Below are 13,910 nucleotides of genomic sequence, written 5' to 3' on the forward strand. Positions count from 1 at the left end.
AACAAAATAGCCTGCTACTATGCGACAAGTATTTCAAAGTGATCTCCCAGTCATTAATAAGTATGTGTGTTTTATAATAAGAAAATATAAGTGTTTTAGAAAGTATTTACTGCTGCAGAAAAATACATGATAATATTTACTATAATCATCATATTCAGTAAATGACTGTATTTGTAAAAATGCAATTAACTACTATCCATTAATTTTTCAGGCTTTAGTCTATGAACATCCTGGACAAGAATTAGAGATCGAGTTGTTTGATGAAGACCCAGACAAGGATGACTTTTTAGGAAGGTGACGCAGATCCTTCATGGCTATTGGAGGAGAACATAGGATCACTCTTTTTTTTAATCACTCAAAAAATATGTTCTAAATTATGTTTATGTACATATGTTATGTGTATATTTTAAATGGCCCTTAGGTATAAAATTTGTTTTACCTTGGATTTCTTAAAACATTTTTATTCTTAAAAAGTTTCACACTTAAGGAATGCTATGTTGTCTGTTACAGGAGCCACTGGCCACATGTAGCTATTAAAATTAAAATTAAATTAAAAATTATTTTTCTTAGTTGCAGTGTTCCCATTTAAAGTGCTTAATAGCTACATGCAGAACCTACTCTTGTGTGGAGTTCTAGTAGACAGCTTCATTCTAGATTGTAAAAATGGGTTTTTAAACTTTTTCAATATGTTGGGTTAATTTTTGTTGGGATATAGTAATTTACATGGGAAAGATATTGATTCTAATATCAATATCTATATATATATCAACTAATATAGCTTTAAAAAATAAGCTTTTAAAAAATACAGTCCTTGCCAGTCACGGTGACTCAAACCTGTAATCCCAGCACTTTGGGAAACCAAGGCGAGAGGATTATCTAAACTCTCAGGTTTGAGACCAGCCTGGGCAACTTGGTGAGACCTTGTCTCTACAATAAATAAAAAAAAATAAACCAGTCTTGGTAGCGTGCACCTACAGTTCCAGCTACTTGGAAGGCTGAGGCGGAAGGATCGCCTGAGCCCATTGGGTCGAGGCTACAGTGACTGTGAGCATGCCATTGCACTCCAACCTGGGAGACAGAATGAGATTCCAACTCAAACGAACAAAAAAATACAGTTCTACCTTATCTTTAGTATTTTATCTAATTAAGTTATTTAACTAAACGTATTGTGGCAAAAAAGATGCAGGGATAGATGACATTGGAGAGGTTTGTGCCTCATCAAGAATGACCTTGTATGCTATACCCTGACTTCAGAATTCATAAGACTTTCTAAGGCATCCAGCAACAGTTGGACAAGTGATCAGATATGCATTCTAGTAAAATAAGGTGTAGATTGGATGGTCGGGGTTGAACTTAGAGACTGGCAGACGAGTTAGGAGACTACTGTCAAAGAACAGCCTGAGAAATGGGAGTCTACACTGAGAAATAGATGGTAGGGCAGGTGAGGGCCACAAGAAAAAGTCAAGAGTATAGTCATTCCATCATAGTAATTTCTTGGTTCTTTGAGGAGTGGTGCCATTCTTTGAAATACTACAGAATGGTTTAAGAGGAATTAAAATGGGCTTCCTCTTAGATGTGCTGAATGAGAGATGTCTGTACTCTAGAGACAAGGTCTCACCAAGTTGCCCAAGCTGGTCTTGAACCCGTGAGCTCAGGCTGTACAATGTGGGTCTGGAGCTGAGGCGAAAGGGTGGAAAGGACTAAGAGTTACAATTCAGTATGTGAAGGATAGAGTCCCTAGCAATGGATGGCTGTACCAAGAGAGAACATGTTAAAATAATAGGGCTGAAATATTTTTGGTGCATATTACATTGTGGAGAAGACTAATATTTTTATAGCTTTAACCTCAGCTGGTCCAAACTCAGTATTCTGACCTCACAGAAACTCCACTCTACTCTTCCTTACCCCTCTTAATACTTTTGGAGCTGGTGGAAGCTTTTGGAAGAATTGTCTATTCCTTGATGAATTATTTAGCATTTTGTTGCCTTTCTGGAGTCCTTTTTCATAGACAAAAAAGGTTATTTCAGTTGTAAGAAATGTGCTTCTATGTTCTAAAGTTGTTTCATTGTTATTTTTGTAGTCTTATGATTGATCTTATTGAAGTTGAAAAGGAGCGCCTTTTAGATGAAGTAAGTTTTCCTTGAGTATTGATCTCTTTTACAAACACTGAGTACCTGCTGCGTGCCAAAAGAGCCATGAGCCACTACTGCCACACTCACACAAAGTGCAGAAACTGTGTGAGCAGAATTTGCTTCACAAATAATAATAATTTAGGTATTTTAGAAATAGCAAAGTAAAAATAAATGAATGTAAGAGTCAAGTCTGATAGTATGTAGTGAGTACCTACCATATACTTGAAAGTCTTATGGATGTAAAACACTAAACTGACTTCATTGCAAACACATGGTCCCCTGCAGAAGTTAGTGCAGAGACATGTGAGAAGTCCACTAATGGACATTTTCATGATGATGGAGATAATAGCGGAGATTGCACAGTTCCATTGCTCAGCATTCATGCAACAGTCATTTCTCGTGTCCTGATGTATGCCAGGTACTGAGTAGACAGTGCTGGACAGAATAGACAAAATCCTTCTTGGGATCTCTCTATCACTGAATGTTTAGAGATCATCTTTGTTTATTTTGTAGCCTTGAAGCTGACACAAGTGTATACTGTTTTATTAGTGTATAACGATAGGAACAAATATTAACTTACTTGATATTGAAATTCAGTATTTAAAATCAATGTTATCTTGTCTCTTGGCCCATAAATTTCATTAAAGTCCACTTAGCCAGGCACAGTGGCATGTGCCAGTAGTCTCAGGTACTCAGGAAGCTGAGAAGGGAGGCTAGCTTAATCCCAGAGTTCAAGACCAAACTAGGCAACATAGCAAGTCCTCATCTCAATTAAAAAAAAAAGTGGTGCCTTCGTAGAATACTTTTCTAATGCTGGGTAGTGCTAGAAAACATTTGAATACTTTTGTGTAAAGTAGTGATGGTAGCCGGGCTCAGTGGCTCAACCTGTAATCCTGCGCCTTGGAAGGCTGAGGTGAGTGGATTGCCTGAGCCCGCAGGTTCGAGACCTGCCTGGGCAACTTGGTGAGACCTCATCTCTACAATAAATCAAAAAATTAACCGGGTGTGGTAGCACGCGCCTGTAGTTCCAGCTACTTGGAAGGCTGAGGCGAAAGGATCACCGGAGCCCAGCAGGTCGAGGCTGTGGTGGCCGGGAGCGTGCCACTGCACTCCAGTCTGGGCAACAGAGTGAGGCTCCGACTCAATAAATAAATAAATAAATAAATAAAAATAAAGTAGTGATGATAACAGTGCTTACTTGGGGTTTTTGTTAGGATGAAACTGGTGTATGTTCATGTAAAGCATGTAGGATGGTCTGCTGACCCCTGCCATTGTCATCATCATCATCATCTTTGAATGTGAGGTCACCAAACGTTCAAAGAGCATAGAGCTAAATATGGCAAGAGTCAGTCTTCAGCATTGAGAACTATTGATGTCTCACAGTTAATGAGCAGCGTAACATTTGCAGATACTGAGTTTAATTTGAATCTTTAATTCAGGGGAACTCTTGCTAAACTTAAACATTTTCTCTTCAGTGGTTCACTCTGGATGAGGTTCCCAAAGGAAAGCTGCACTTGAGACTGGAATGGCTCACACTAATGCCAAATGCATCAAACCTTGATAAGGTGCTGTGAAATGTTTTCTCTTGATAACCAGCTACTCTTAACAACTAAGATTAGTCTCTTTAAGTCATGTTGCTACTTGATTTTTTTAAATGTTAGCAGTAATTTTCATTATTGGGCTACAAGTCACTATAGTAGCATCAGGGATAAATTAAATATTAGGTCATTCATTCCTGTTTTATAACGTCTTTAAATTCTGTTCTTGGTGTAGTACAGGGATTTAGAAACCCACAGATCACCTGACTGCTTCATTTCATTGATTTATGTGGAATAATAATCTTGTTTAAAATATTTTTTTGTTTTAGTTATCTCTCTATTGCATATATTGGATGGCTTATTTCTCACCTCTCTTATTTTCTTGAGCATAATTAACGTAATATAATCAGATACAACTAGTATGAGAACCATGTGGAAATGTGCCTGCTAAGGCTTTTTGCTTTCCTTCTAGGTGCTAACAGACATCAAAGCTGACAAAGACCAAGCCAATGATGGTCTTTCTTCTGCATTGCTGATCTTATATTTGGATTCAGCAAGGAACCTTCCGGTAGGTAACACAGTGGTAACTCATTGAGTGTTTCTTTCCCCATAGCGGCTGTTGCTTGGGAACCACTATTCTTTTTTTTTTTTTTAGCCACGATGCATCACCTATTCTTGTTTTGCTGTGTTTTCACTTCACTTCCAAGTGTAAGAAAGTGGCAGTGGAGAGGGACAAGTTAGCATTTACTTGTTGCGTGTATATTTATGTTTACATATTTTATTGACGTCATCTAGGATATTCAAAATTAGCTTTACTCTGACATTTTAAAATGAAGAAATCTTTACCACATAGGAAAAGAAGATGATTAGTAGTTAGAGGAAGAAGATATTCTGTAGAAAATCACTAAGTTCTAAAACTTAGTTGCCTAAGGATGGAAATTGTTTCTACTTGGAATGAGAATAAAATGAAGCAGCTCTGATTACAAAATCCAAACTGAGTTTTGGCCAGAGCAGGGCAGAGTGTGAGCTTCTAGACCTTGGTAGCTGCTGGACAAACATGCTGAACTCTAGGCACCCAGGATATTTCTAACAGAGCAAAAAGAAGCAAACAATGTCTCTGAAGGATCTGCTGGTAAACACATGATGCTCTACAGCCTAAAATCATATGCTTTTGTTTGTTTTCATCAAAATTGTTTCGTTCTTAGAGGAAAACTAAAATACATTTTTATGGGTAGTAACTGTAAGCACAGAGAAGGAAAATCCTATAATTCAATCTTGTGAGGCACAGTGTGATCTTCGGCTGTCATACTTTAAAGTCCACTACTACTAGGTTATTGTTTTTGTCTTCATTAATGTGATATTGTTTGATGATTTTGTTGGGTGTCCATATACTTTTCACTAGATGGCCAATCTGCACTTCATTGTGTCCACAGCCGCTTTTGTTGAAAGAAAGACTACTGCCACCAAATAAAGAGGTTTTTGTTTTCCTCCCAAGGTTGTCTGTTGCCTAACTCTTCCTGCATAGTAAATATCCATCCACCCAGGTATATTTATAAACAAGTAGTCTTCATATGCCTTTTTCCCTATCAGTGTTTACTGGAGAGATAGACAAGAAGGCATCCTGAACTTAAGTTATCAGTCTTTCATCCAGTAGAGTCTCACCCTGTCATGGTTTGACTGTGTTTCCTCATAGTTCATAAAATAACTATAAATAACTCTTTGTTTCATTTATCACCTTTCACGTTTTGAAAATTGTACATTTACTTGGGCCCTGCCCACAAAGTAAATGTATTTTGTGCATTAGTACATTTTATTTAAAGTTATGAACAATTAAAATATGATTGAGCATTTATGCTTTTCTTACTGGGAGGATGTAATTGTACTCTTTGTTTATGTAATTGTACATAATTGTACTCTTTCTTTCAATGATGGTTTCTTGACTGATTTGTAACTTCTTAAGTCCTTGATATTTCTCTTATTAACCTTAACCTTTTGGCCAATCTTCCAGTCTAAATTCTATGAATTTATCTTACAATTTCAAGTTATTTTATCATTATTTAACCTTTCTACAGAATTTCTCATACAGCAGAACTTTCTGCTTTTGTTTTTTTTTTTTTTTTGAGCCTCACTCTGTTGCCCAGACTGGAGTGCAGTGGCCGCTCCCGGCTACCGCAGCCTCGACCTGCTGGGCTCCGCGATCCTTCCGCCTCAGCCTTTCAAGTAGCCGGAACTACAGGCGCGCGCTGCCACGCCTGGCTAACTTTTTGATTTATTGTAGAGATGAGGCGGGTCTTGAACCCCTGGGCTCAGGCAATCCACTTACCTTAGCCTCCCAAGGCGCAGGATTACAGGCTGAGCCACCGAGCCCGGCTTAACGTTTTGCTTTTAACTACAGTAATGTTTGTTGTAAAATCTTCTATAATACCTGATGGAAATTAATTTTTTGAACATATTTTAAAATATAGAGAATAGTATTGGTGAATTGGCAAGAAAAGATTAAGCCTGTCTTTTTTTTTTTTTGAGTTGGAGTCTCACTCTGTCGCCCAGACTGGAGTGCAGTGGCCGCTCCCGGCCACTGCAGCCTCCACCTGCTGGGCTCCGGCGATCCTTCCGCCTCAGCCTTCCGCGTAGCCAGAATTACAGGCATGCGCTACCACGCCCGGCTGAGTTTTTGATTTATTGTAGAGATGAGGTCTCGCTGCCCAGGCGGGTCTCGAACCCGCGGACTCAGGCAATCCACTCACCTCAGCCTCCCAAAGGCGCAGTATTACAGGCTGAGCCACGGAGCCCGGCTTAAGCCTTTCTTTAAAACAATGTGTTTTGTCTCATTAAATTGAAATTTGAATAATATCACATAAACCAAAAAAAAAGGAACAAGAATGTATTGATCTTCTATTAAAAGGACACTTTGTGCATGAAGTATGCCATAGCCATCAGAGGCAAAGAATCTTTGCAGAACCTCTTCCTGTTGGGTGTTCGTTTTAAATGAGAGCATCCCCTGCATACTGTGGGATTCTTTGACTCTGCCTCTGCACTCCTGTCTCTTGGTGCTTCTGGTATGCACATTGACCACAATCCACCATTCTCTGCTTTCTCCTCCTGTCTCCACTTTCCTAAGAGTATCTACGAGGGAAACTTTGGGTGTGGCTACTTAAAAGAGAGGCGAGCGTCGGGACTAGTGTTTTGTGAAAATACTACCTCAGTCTATAGAGCACTATTTGTGAGTCCTCTGGGGTTCTTTCTTCCTTTGTCTGTTTGGAGACTGCCAGAATGTGGACTGGAACCTCTAACACAGTCTGCTTGGCGTGGAATGATGTGGCATGCTTTCTATTTTCCTGCATGATTTGAATTACTGTGTGTTTATTTTGCGCTTGATTTGTACCATGTAACACTGTTGTAACAGTGGTGAGTGTGTCTGACAATGAGATGAGCAACCCTGGCAGAGAAGACTTAGATTCCTGAACTGCTACTGGCCCATAAAGAAATAAAAATGATTCTGAGGATTGAAGCCATCATAATTAAAGTTGATTTTCTTGTTGTTCATCTCAATGTGAGATGTAAATATTTCTTTGTGAACTTTCACACAACTTTCTTAAACCTACTTTCTCCTCCTCACCAAACACAGAAGTGTCAGAACTCAGTTTTCTTTTTTTTTTTTAAGGAAAGAAAAGTTTATTTAAAAGTAAATTAGAGAGAGAGAAGGGAGAAAGAAGATTCACCTCCCCAAGGTGGGGGAGGGGCCAAAGCCAGGAAGCACTGCGATAGCCATAGCTCAAAGAGCACATGGCCACAGCAGAGTCTAGCAAGGCAATGGCCAGAACTCAGCTTTCTTTAGAACCTAGCTGTACAGTTGACTCTCAGTCACCTGGGGAATGGTCACATGAGGACAGAAAAAAATGTGCTTTCTCCCATATGGCTTAACTGGAGCTCCTAAAGGGGGAAGAAACCCATTTTGAATTTATGATTCAGCATCTTTTAAGGAACTCAATTCCCTGGGGTAGCTAATTTAGCATTTTTTGGTTTTGATCTCATATCTGTTTTACCATGGTCTCTATGTATGGCACCTGGATTCCTGGTGCTGTTCTGGTACTTTCTGTAGATGGCAGTTTTCACTTGATTTGGAGTCACAGGAGTCACAAGAAGCCACAGTGTCTTAGTCATTAGTCTAGAAAGTCATTCTCCAGACTTAATCCAATAAGTAATGACATTCTTAAAGCCCATTTGTCCCTGAATTTAATAGTGACTAGTGCTTAGCATTTTTGTAGAGTTTTTATTTTTATTTCCAAAGGATTTCCACATGTGTTCTCAGTTTATTCTTATTTTTTAAAAGGGGAGGGAGTGGGGCAAAACTTGAAGAATAGGTATTTTTGCTCCATTTTATAGATTAGGGAAAATCAAAAAAGTTAGGTATAAAGTCACACCAGTAGTAAGTGTAACCCTGGTTTCTCTGGCTCTGTCTATTCATACCTGTCTAAGGCCTTTGTAAAGTAAAAATGAGGTCAGTGGTGCATAATAGCAACATATTCTCTCACTTTTGAGAAAATGATTTTCTGCTTCTGGTGTTTTTTATCAGAAAATTTCATTATAAACAGGTATAAATGACAAGATAGCCCTGCTGTGTAAATTGTTTGTTTCCAATAGCTTTCCAAGTTGCTTTCTCCTGTTTTACAGCTGCTTCCTTTGCAAAACGAAAATATTTCTGACCTTGTGTTTGGATTTTTAAACTTGTTTTGTAATATTTAGACTACGATATTATTGGGATATCAAAATTAACCTTCCTCCTACATTATCAAAATCATATACTTTGCTTTATAATTAGAATGCATTCATCATATAACATGTTTTGTAAGTAAATGTAATCAACTTTTTTTAATACATTGGTTTTCAAAATGAAGTCAGATCCGTGCTTTCTCAGTTTTCCCCAGAAGGTGAGACTATTGCTATTTTTAGTAAAGGCTTGACAGCCAACCATCTCCTGCTCTCTTACTTCCCAACTACTCAAAAACACGTTTAACTTCAACTCTTCTGTGAGTGTATTGCTACCGGTAATCCCCATCTGCAAACTTAAAACTGCAGGAATTTCTCCTGTGCTCTAAATGACCTCTTTATAATGTGGGCTTCTAGAATTTTGCCCTTCTTTTTCTTTTGATCAAATTCTGGGCTTGAATTTCAGCCTTGGACAATAAGAATGTTATCTGACTCATGGTGACTAGCTTTGGAATCTTAAAACATATTTGATAACATAATTGTTGAGCACTTTCTTGTAGCCAAGTAGGGTCCTGAGAGCTCTCCATGCATACCTCATGTAATCCCCAGACCAACATTATTATTTTACAGATAAGGAAACTGAGATGACACAGAGAACATAAGGGACTAAGATTAGAAAACCAAGATCATGGGTCAGTACGTGGCAGAGCTGACTTTGAAATTCAGCCACGGGGCCGCGAGTCCTCATGCCTGGTAACCCTTGTTTACTCCATCCTAGAATAAAGTGAATTTGTCATCACTTTATTAGGTTTATAGATTCATAATTCTGTTTATGGAATTTGTCCAAAATGAGTGATTTTTACATGAATGCCTACTTTAAACAACAACCTGAGCTATATGATAGCTTCCACTGTGGAAACCCTTAGGCGTGATGATGCCAAGTGCTTTATGCAAGATATTTTTGGCTCTCATTTTGAAAAAAAAAGCACAGGTGGCTATTACTGCCTCTACTGATAGTAAGTAGCCTAAAAATGCAAGGTGCATAACTCAGAGGGCTTCCGACTGGGCACCTGTTTGAAGCATTTGCATGGTTTGTCAGTCTCACCCCCAGGTCTTTGCGGCCTTCCATGACCTCACACAGTTCCTCCTTCACCCCTCGCTTCATATCACAGTCTCTCTCCTTGTTTTACTTTGTTGCATGTTAGAATAATAAGTATATTTTGGGAAGACCATAATCTATCCAAAAGTGAGCTTCAGGAAAGGTTCTTAGCTTCTGAAGAATGTCAGTCCTTACACTTTAGGGCAGCAGTACCAGCCTCATTCTGTTTCAGCACCACCTAGGAAGTTGTTAAAAAATCTCCTTGTCCAGGTCCCACCCAGAGATGGATGGGTACAGTGGATTTGGGATCTTTTGAGAATTCCACAGGCTACTTTAATATACAGCCTGGGCTGAGGGCTGGCTCTAGTGTCGTGTGAATTCTTGTCCGGCCAGATGTTCATCCTCTCTCTGGCCCAGCCTGCCATGGAAGACTGGGAGGCTAGTTATCCATCTTTCTCATTGTAAAATCTGCTGTTTTTATCAGAGAAAAAAATAAAAATTAGATTTACGCCTATAATCCCAGAATTTTGAGAGACTGAGGTGGGAGGATTGTTTGAATCCAGGAGTTTGAGATCAACCTGGGCAACATAGTGACACTCTATCTCAACAAGAGCTTAAACAAACAAACAAAAAATAAGCCAGATAAGGTGGCATGTGCCTGTAATCCCAGCTGCTTTAGAACCTTGAGGCAGAAGGATCATCTGAGCCCAGGAAGTAAAGGCTGCTGTGAGCCGTGATCATGCCACTGCACTCTAGCCTGGGTGACAGAGTGAGACCCTGACTCAAAAAAAGGAAAGAAAAAAGAAAAATGAAGTTCAATTTGTCATTTGAGGTAAGCTATAACTAAAATAATAAAATCTTTCACCTTAAAGTTAGTCCTAGAAGGAGCTTCCAAAACAACTCAATCTTACCCTTTTGAGGGTGAGAAAGTGATGAATTGAAAAAAAATCAATATTAGTAGAGCATGAAACCCATAATAGTATAACTTTATTTGAAGCCAGGAGAAGTTTTTGTGTAATCCAGTCAACCTGTACTTCTGTCCCTAAGAAAGAACAAGAGTCAGACTGGAGAACTGGGCTCTGCCTCTAGGGTAGTGTCTGTTGGAGGAAGGTGAATCTCAGCAGGGATAAGGATAGCGTCTGCTGTTCCAGGGTATGATTCGGCTTGACAGCAGTTTGGGCACCTATGGCCCATTAATCTGTGCTTTAGATAAAATCTTTAATTATGATTGATATTTTAGGCTTTTTTAAGGCAAAGAATGGTAAATAGAACCCTTTCCTAAAGCCTCACTATTGTATTTTTTAAATCACAACGTACAAGGGGGGTGGGAGGGCTAAGAATATTAATCACAGAGAGTAAGGAGACATGTTTCAATATTTATAGATTAAAGGTTCATTCTAAGATGAAATCTTGGCCATAAAGAAGAATTTTACAAATGACTTTCTGGTTATTTGTGTAATTCTTGGTGGTTTTGTTTAAAGATTTTTGTTTGTTTATTCCTCAAAATTTTCATGTCATTAACCTTACATAAACTCCTCACTGCATGTCTGATTAACCCTTGGCATATTCATTTTCTCCTGACTTGAAAGAGTAACCCATTAGAGTTTAACCCCGATGTCTTGAAGAAGTCTGCAGTTCAGAGAGCTTTAAAGGTAAACTAATAGTTTTCCCTACAGGTCGCAAAGTTAATTAAAACATATTGAAAGAGATGATACTTTAGGTCTCATGAGTTTATTGGCAAATTACCTCTTGTACTAAAATATTAATTAATTGTGTAATTGAAGAGATCCTACTTTTGTTATCGAAGACTAGTAGTTAGAAAAATTTAAGTCATCTAATAAGATAAGTTAGATTACTTTTATGTTGGCCTTAGTAGAAAGCTATCTTTAAGGTGGTTTAAATGTCTCTATCTTAATTGGATTTGCATTTGTGAAAACGGTGATATAGAAGTCCTACATAAAACCTTAACCAATTTTTAGATTATGTTTTAAAGACATGTCTTGTGAACTGTGACTATACATTTAAAAAATCACCTCTTCCAATGTGTTGAGTTAGGGTTATCTCTGAGCTAACAACCTCATGGCTTTTGGTGCTGCTGGGTTTGGGTGACAGAGCTTTTGAGAAGCTTTAAATTTCATTAAATGAGGTATATTGAAAACTAAGCTCCACTCCCTAAAACATGACAGTAACATGTGTTCTCTGGCTAAATTGTCAAATATCTCCTGTGACTTAATGTTTTATTATTTTTTCTCTAATTTCTTTGAACAATGTAGGCTTAAAATTTCGATGGAGATGGGGAATTTTAAATGTAATTGTTTTAACAAAACTTTATCCCAAAGAAACTATGATTGTTTTTGAACCAGTTTAATCTAGAAAAATAAGTTCGATTTCAAAAGTGAAGAAGACTGGCAAAGTCTGCTTTTCAGTGTGATATTTGTTAACCCTTGCTGCCCTGGAGTGTACTGAGGAAATAAAAGAGGTTTAGTAGGGGTTACTCCATGTCAATAGTAGTTAACATGGTCATTGAAAATACGGTACCCTCCAGAACACTGAAAAGAATTGCATTGACATTGGCTCCTCACTCTTTTAGTGCTTTGTTTTGTTTTTGTTTTTGTTTTGTTTTTTTTTTTTGCTATCTGAAGATTATTGACCAACAGAACACAGTGTTAGGGATGAAGGCTCTGCCAGCAAGATATTCAATTCATTGTTTGTTTTTGGTTTTTTAATTTGTGGAATAGATATACTATCTTCACAGGATTGTTGAGTACACTGGATAAAATAATACATGGTTAAGTGCTCAATGTAGCCAGGATAATAAATATATTATAATTCTTATGTTATTACATTAGCTCATTTAAGCTCAAAAAGGTTTGAAAATGGTATACCCATTTTGTCGACATGAAAACTAAAGTCCAGATAGATGAAATATTTAGGTTTCAATAATCAAGTGATAGGCCAGGCTCGGTGACTCAGCCTGTAATATCAGTACTTTGGGAAGCCAAGGCAAGTGGATTGCCTGAGCCCACAGGTTCGAGACCAGCCCGGGCAATTTGGGGAGACCTCGTCTCTACAGTACATCAAAAATTAGCCGGGCACAGTAGCACGTGCCTGTAGTTCCTACTACTTGGAAGGCTGAGGTGGAAGGATGGCCAGAGCCCAACAGGTTGACACTGGGGTGGCCATCAGTGTGCCACTGCACTCCAGCCTGGGCAACTGAGTAAGACTCCAACTCAAATAATAATAATAATGTGATAAAGCTTGTATTTTCATTATATTTTGTGCTTTTGAATTGTGCTGGTACATTTTGGTATTAAACTTAGTGGTTTAACCTTATTTTATAGAATCTAGAACATCATCCATTTTAAGATAAACCATTACTTTATATACCACTAAGAAAGTGAAGTTGTGGTGGTATTTATTTTATACTTACTGAAAGAATTTTTAGATTTAGAATAAGCAGAGTTTTGTCTTGTCACTCATAGGAAATAAAAGGAAAATGTAAGCATAAATTAAAATGATATAAAATTAAAGCATATAAAAGGAAAATATAAGTAAAATTAACTGGTTAAGGCAATGAGAGCTGTCCCACTACTGTGAACTGCCCAAAGCAAGTATATAATATCATCCATTTTTTTTGTTTGTTTTGAAACAAAGTGTTACTCTGTCACCTGGACTGAAATGCAATGACTCGATCATAGCTTACTGTAACCTCGAACTCCTGGGCTCAATCGATTTTTCTACCTGGGTCTCTCGAGTAGCTGGGACTATAATACATACTACCATGCCTGGCTTAATTTTTTTTTCCTCTCTTTTTTGGTAAAGACAGGGTCTCAATATGTATCCCAGGCTGGTGTCCAACTCCTAGCCTTAAGCGATCCTTCCACCTTGGCCTCCCAAAGCACTGGGATTGTAGGCTTGAGCCACCACACACAGCACCTCAATTTTAAGTTTTATTCTGTTTTCAGAGATGTTAGAAGGCAAAAAAAAAAAAATGTAAAAACTGTGTTTGAAGGCAAGGCTCAGTGGCTCGGCCTATAATCCCAGCACGTTAAGAGGCCGAGGCGAGTGGTCTGCCTGTGCCTGCGGGTTCAAGACCAGCCCAGGCAACTTGGCAAGACCTCATCTCTACAATAAATAAAAAATTAGCCGGGCATGGTAGTGCACGCCTGTAGTTCCAGCTTCTTGGAAGAATGAGGCGGAAGGATCGCCGGAGTCCAGTAGGTGGACGCTGGGGTGACCTTGGGTATGCCACTGCATTCCAGCCTGGGTGACGGAGTGAGACTCCAAGTCTCAAAAAAAAGAAAAGAAAAAGTATGTTTTAAGATTGGAAAGGAGCCGGGCTCGGTGGCTCAGCCTGTAATCCCGCGCCTTTGGGAGGCTGAGGTGAGTGGATTGCCTGAGCCCGCGGGTTCGAGACCCGCCTGGGCAGCGAGA

At 38.7% G+C, this 13,910-nt stretch overlaps 1 protein-coding gene across 1 annotated transcript in view; it reads left to right on the forward strand.

Moving 5' to 3' along the window:
- The window catches only part of ESYT2 (extended synaptotagmin 2), a 75,103-nt gene that overhangs the window by 37,221 nt on the left and 23,972 nt on the right, over positions 1–13,910 (forward strand). The window contains exons 10-13 of the mRNA XM_008067148.2: positions 212–294; positions 2,081–2,129; positions 3,608–3,697; positions 4,143–4,238. Of these exons, the coding sequence (XP_008065339.2) occupies positions 212–294; positions 2,081–2,129; positions 3,608–3,697; positions 4,143–4,238 (318 nt within the window). The remainder of the gene's footprint in view (positions 1–211; positions 295–2,080; positions 2,130–3,607; positions 3,698–4,142; positions 4,239–13,910) is intronic.

This window comes from Carlito syrichta, unplaced genomic scaffold (genome assembly GCF_000164805.1).
Source record: "Carlito syrichta isolate Samal-C Ts95f unplaced genomic scaffold, Tarsius_syrichta-2.0.1 Scaffold309314, whole genome shotgun sequence".
In the NCBI taxonomy this organism is placed as follows: domain Eukaryota; kingdom Metazoa; phylum Chordata; class Mammalia; order Primates; family Tarsiidae; genus Carlito; species Carlito syrichta.